Source organism: Echinops telfairi, unplaced genomic scaffold (assembly GCF_000313985.2).
Source record: "Echinops telfairi isolate 266 unplaced genomic scaffold, ASM31398v2 ScPeMD7_7473;HRSCAF=8511, whole genome shotgun sequence".
Taxonomy (NCBI): Eukaryota; Metazoa; Chordata; class Mammalia; order Afrosoricida; family Tenrecidae; genus Echinops; species Echinops telfairi.
Genome location: NW_022111377.1, coordinates 8,168,517 through 8,174,516, shown reverse-complemented (window position 1 = coordinate 8,174,516; position 6,000 = coordinate 8,168,517). Strand labels below are relative to the sequence as shown.

The window sequence follows — 6,000 nt, the reverse complement described above, 5'->3', positions numbered from 1 at the left end:
GGTGTTTTTGCCTCATTTTGTTTTTTACTTCAAAATAAGATATGTGCAGTGTGCATAGGAATTTGTTCATAGTTTTTTTTAAACTGTAGTCTGGCCCTCCAACAGTCTGAGTGACAGTGAACTGGCCCCCTGTTTAAAAAAGTTTGAGGACCCCTGGTCTAGAACATAAGGTTCCAAACTTATTGGGCCTGTTTGTCTCTTTTCAGAAAAATTTCTCAGCACCCCCTGGCAATTAAAAACTTTTGTACTGTAGGCTGTAATCCAAAATCACTGGGTGATATTGTCCACTTGGGAAAGCACTGGTCTCGGAGCTTAACCTATATAGCATGGGTGACTGCTGGTATTTGAAATGCCTTGACAGTGTCCAGCATCATAGCAACAGACCTTCCTGTTTGATAGTACTGTGACATAACTAGTACATTAACATGTTCCAACCACTCACTGATAGGTATAGAAAATACTTATTAAGTGCGTCGAATGTTTCAAGCAGAAGCTGAACTAGAGATGCAAAGGTAACACAAAAACATGGGCTTTATGGGGCTTGTAGTGTAGTTGGAGACGCCTAAGCCAGTAAGTACAACATGTAAACGGTGTTATGATTTAAGTATGTCTGGGATATAAACTAAGCGTAGCCACTAAAAGCTTCAGAGATGCACTTGAAAGATTGGGGGGCCAGGGAGCGATGCTTCTAAAAAGACCAGTCTGGGGAGCGATGCTTCTAAAAAGACCAGTCTGCACCATGTTGTTTTTCTGCCAGTTGCCCATGTTTTCAGAAACAGTTGGCCAGCTTAGGTGGAATATGGAAAAATTACCATTCTTCCTTCTGGCAGAGCTGTTTCTTATTAAAAATGGAGCACATATGAAAAATAATGCTAATTGGAGGATGCTGTTACTGTAAAAGGGGTGGTGGTAAGTTGTAAATATTTTAAATACTTTATAAGAAAGAGCTCTTTACTTCATATTTACATTTGATTCTGGCTTCTTATAGTCTATCCAAATATTTTGAAAGTAAGCTTGCTTATTACCCAGGCCAGAATTTTTGAAATAAATGTGTTATGACATCTAATATCTTAAGATAAGGTTACACCTTGTAGAGTTTTAATATACTTGTTACATTTCATTGTTGCAATATGGAGAAAGGACCCATAAAGGGTGGTATGTCCATAAATACTTAAAACACTAAAGCAAAAGTATACACACCTTTAAGGAACAGATAAAATAAAGCTATATTTTTAAAGACTGTATAAAAGGGGGAAAGCAAAGGTACTGAGAACAGGATTCAGGTTGATGCTTTACTTGGGTATAAATCACATAGGTGAGACGAATGGAGCCCAACAGTTAAGTTGTGGTTTCTTGTCAAGCACTTGGCTTTTGGGTTTGGTGTTGAATTCATTTGTGGGTGCTTGTAGGGGTAGGGTTATTATGAGTCGGGACCCACATAATGACAGTGCGTTTTTAGGATGAGGAGGACCTTGCAGGAGCCCTGGTGGCATAGTGGGTTACTGTTGGGCTGCTAACCCCAAGGTCAGTAGTTTGAAATCACCAGCCGCTCTGAGGGAGAAAGAGGCTTTCTGTTCCCGTAAAAAGTTGCAGTCTCAGCCACTGGGGAAGTTCTTCCCTGCCCTGTGTGGTTGAAGTGAGTCAGTGGCAGTGAATTTGGTTTGGTTTGGTTTGGTTTGGTGGTGCTATGGGGTAAGTTTTGGACTGCTGACCATGAGGTCGGTGGTTCAAATCACCAGGCTGTCCTGGGACCACCCTAGATTAAACCATCGGAAGGGACTTGATGGCAATGGCTTGGTTTGAGGGGATTTGGTTATGTTCTGTAGGGAAGTTCCTTGCGTAACATCAGCTGAGCTGGTGAGTTGTCACCGAAGCCTTCGTGGGGAGCAGGAGAAGGGAGCAGGCCACACATTTTCAGTGTTTTCATTCTAACCATCAGTCTTAGAGGGGTGTCGAGACTTCATCCCATTGGTTTTGGACATGTTATGAGGCTAACCAAAAGGTTGGAGGTTGAATCCCACCCAGAGATCCCATGGAGGAGGAATCTGGCGACCTACTGAAAAGCCAGCCATTGAAAACCTTTCTACTCTGACAACTTGGGATTGCCATGAGTCGGAGTCCGTTTGGTGGCAACTGGTTAACCGCTCAGGCTGGGAGTTCCTTCACCTAAAACCTCAGTACCTGTTCTGAGGGAATAAAAGTTGTTCTCCTCTGCTGGTCACCTTTCACCCCCAACCAAGTGTGGAACTAAGACCGCTGAAGTGTGGGGTAGCAGCGTCTTCGTGTCCCACTAAGAGAAGGGATGAAAGGAGGAATACACTGATTTTTCCCGAGTCAGACCTAACCCAATTAGGGGGTCAGGGGTAAATAATCCCTTCTTTTCTATTCCTTCTGAAACAGCGCGGAGGAACACAGAGCATTTGTACTGTACAGCTTCTTCGGGAAAACGCTTTCTGAGCACCTGGTAACGACAGACTTTTGGAGTGTGTTCATTATTAGGAACAACTTGTACCAAGCATTGATTTACAATTGATTTTGAGAAGTGGGTCATGTTTGTGAATGTCAAGAGTATTGCACTTGGTAAGAGATGGCATTTGGGATGTATTAGTAAGGGCTCAGTGTTCGCCTGAGAGCTTACCAAGAGGTTTCCTATAACCTTGGGCAAATTACTATAAGCCCCCATGTTTCCTTATCTATAAAGTTTGGGCTGCAGTGGGTTAAGCACGGACTGCTAACAGATAGGTCAGCTGTTGAAGCCACCAGCCACTTGGGAGAATGTTGTGGCTTTTTGCGTCCCTAAAAATGTGTCGCCTCAGAAACCTTATGTAGCAGTTCCAGTCTGCCCCGTAGGATTACCGTGAGTCAGATCAGCTATGGTGTTGCTTTGTTTTGTCTTGTGACTTACTACAGGTTTTACATTTAACATACCTGCATAATCGTGCCTTTAACAGAGTTGTATTGTTGCTTTTGTTGTCCTGTATTCCCCTATTCTGTGGGGATATTAATCATTTTCTTGTAGATTGATGGCTATCATTTTATTAATGTCATTGACTATTACAAATGTCTACTTGGTAGGATAAGAGGTATTCAGGGGGTTAAAGGCCCATCCTCCCTTTCCCCTCCCCCCTCAATAATTATAATCATCAAAGACACAACATCTGTGACATCTGTCGTTCTTTTTCTTATGTGTATGTGTGCGCTTAAGTATTCTCTTTATAAAAGTGTAACTAATTACAGTACATCACCTCGTAATTGATATCTTGTAAGGCTTCTCCTTTTTGCTACTGAGATAAAATAGAATTTGTAAATTTGAGGATAGGTAAATGTGATTAATAATGTTTTGAATCTAGAACTGTCCTCTTACATCATCATGCTGCAGAACAGAAGGGCTTCACATGTGAATCACTTGACACATGATCTGTAAAGATAGAAACATTAATTCTAGAGGTTTAATTTTATGGAAAATAGACGGGTATGGCTTCATGTATTAGGAAAAGCATTGCACTGGTGACATCAGGATGCTTGACGTTTGATACTGGGGTCTGGACTAGAATCCAGGTGATGCCTTTTAATTCTAGAATCCCAGGTGCAAAGTTAGGTTAGCATGAAGAGGTGTGAACTCTTTGCTGTGTTTTGTGTTTTTAACCCCCACTTCCTTTGCCTTTCAGCATTAACTGGAAGGAAAATGTCCCTGTATGATGACCTGGGAGTGGAGACCAGTGATTCGAAAACAGAAGGCTGGTCCAAAAACTTCAAGCTTCTGCAGTCTCAGCTTCAGGTGAAGAAGGCAGCTCTCACGCAAGCAAAGGTAAACTGAAAGTGGGAGAGATGTCTCTAGGGTGGGATTTATAAGGGAAGGAGGCGTTGAGTCAAAAAGAAGGAAGAGCATAAGGTTTATTTGCATCTCCTGTTTCCTGGAATTAAAAGCTTCCAGGGTATTCCAAGCAATAATGCTGGTTTTCAGACTTCAGTGTGCTAAAAACCCCTTGAGAACTTGCTTCAGATGCAGGTGGAGAACCATTTTCCTGATACTCTGCCAAAGTTTGGTTATGGGATGGGGTCCCTGGCACCTGCATTTTTAAATCGCTTTCCTGTTTGTATCATTGTTGTGGGTGGCTTACAAGCAGCGCTTTGAGAAATGCAGTTCTCACTCGGCTGCTGGCTGTGCGTGCGTGGTTGAAGTGTCAGTTGATTCTGACTATGGAGCATGTTGTTTTTGTCCCCATGGCAAACCTGGGACATTGGCTATAGACTTTCAACAGTTCAACAGGTAGAGCATTAAAAGCCTGGTTGTTGACTCGATACTTAATACTATTACAATTTTACTGTCAGATATTTTTAGAAATGGGATAGTATTATGGTTTGTTATAAGGGCCCCTGATGGCGTAGTAGTTATTCGTTGGGCTGTTAACTTCAAGGTCAACAGTTCAAAACCACCAGCTGCTCCTGGTGGAGCAATGAAACTCTATTCCCATGAAGTTAGAGTCTCAGAAGCCCACAGGGGTAGTTGCCTATCCTGTAGTCACTATGAGTCAGAATTGACTAGATGGCAGCGAGTCAGGCCATCGGGAATGTTTATTAACATTTGTGGGAGGTGCTATCTGATGGCTTTAAAAAAGGGTTGAGAAATTATTACAGAGATGGACATTGAAAAAATGACATATGGGATTTTCTTAAAAATAGTCCGGGGCAGGGGGTTAGGGCAATAAATGAAACAAAATTGACCAAGAATTAATCATCGTTGATGCTGGGTGAGAGATACTTAAGAATTCATCAAACTTCTCCCTCTAATTTTGTTTTTTTGTGAAATTTTCCATAATAAGTTTTATGTTCTATTTTGTCTTTTACTACATCATCATTTTTCCAGGTGTATATATATATGCATACATACATACATACACATATTTTGCTCTGTTCAGTTTCTTTAATCTGTGCAAATTTTGTGTTTAACTTTTGCTATGCATTTAAGTTGCTTTAAAAAAAGTTTTATATCCCAATGCCCATATCATTTTAGTATTAATTTAATTCAAGGCCTAATCTTGGCAAAGTAACTGGGGCTATGCCAATACTTTCTAACATGAACTCATTTGTACTTTGTGTAAACATAAATGGTTTATGGTCTTGGTTCGATGGAAGATAATAAAATAGAAAGGCAGAGTCAGCAGCACACTAGAGCTAGCTACAGTATTGAGGGGAGCCCTGGTGGCAGAGGGGGTTACATATTAGGCAGCTACCTCGAGATCAGCACTTTGAAACCCTCCGCTGCTCCACAGGCAAAAGATGAGGCTTTCTACTCCCGTAAAGATTTCCAGTCTCGAGAACCAAGAGGGGCAGTTCGATTCTGTCCTACACGGGTCACTGTGAGTCAGAATCAGCTTGATGGCAGTGAGTTTATTTTGTTTTTTGCCGTTGTAAATGCCGCATGAGATAATTCTTAATTACCAGTTTAAAAATTGCCAGCTTTGTGGGTTACTTGCAGCTAAATTTTTTAAGTCCTGGATAATTTGTTCCTTCCTGCCTAGTGCATTCCTGAATTACTTTCTTTATCCAGTGTTTATTTAGAAACTATAGCTTTCAAACTAGATGACACATGGAGAATTAAGAATATCAGTCCTTCCCAAATACTTATTTAAAAGCTTAGTATAAATAATTTATAGATCCCATGGATTATCTTCACTCTTTTTAACTCATGTGAGAAGTAAGAGTTAATTGCTAATGAGCAAGGGATTATGGTTTTATATGGAGCCTAATCTCCTAGATATCGTCTTCAATATCTCCTTAAGTTTAATACAGGCTTATCTTTTTATTTATTCAAATATGTTAGTTTCAGCTACTAGCAAATCTCTTGAGATTCAGATTGATTTTTCATTTGGTTAAATAAAAAGTTGTGAAATCACTGCTGGTAACTTTTTAACATTTATTTCAACATGTTCTGTAAAGTTAGTATTGTGATTTAGGGGTATGTGTAGAAGTAAAGATGTAAGTATTAACTAAATTAAT

The 6,000-nt window shown here is 40.4% G+C and overlaps 1 protein-coding gene across 1 annotated transcript in view; it reads left to right on the top strand.

The window, feature by feature from the left end:
• The window catches only part of RBM17 (RNA binding motif protein 17), a 30,657-nt gene that overhangs the window by 3,240 nt on the left and 21,417 nt on the right, over positions 1 to 6,000 (top strand). Inside the window, exon 2 of the mRNA XM_004712622.2 lies at positions 3,669 to 3,808. Coding sequence (XP_004712679.1) covers positions 3,686 to 3,808 — 123 coding nt within the window. The 5' untranslated portion in view covers positions 3,669 to 3,685. The remainder of the gene's footprint in view (positions 1 to 3,668; positions 3,809 to 6,000) is intronic.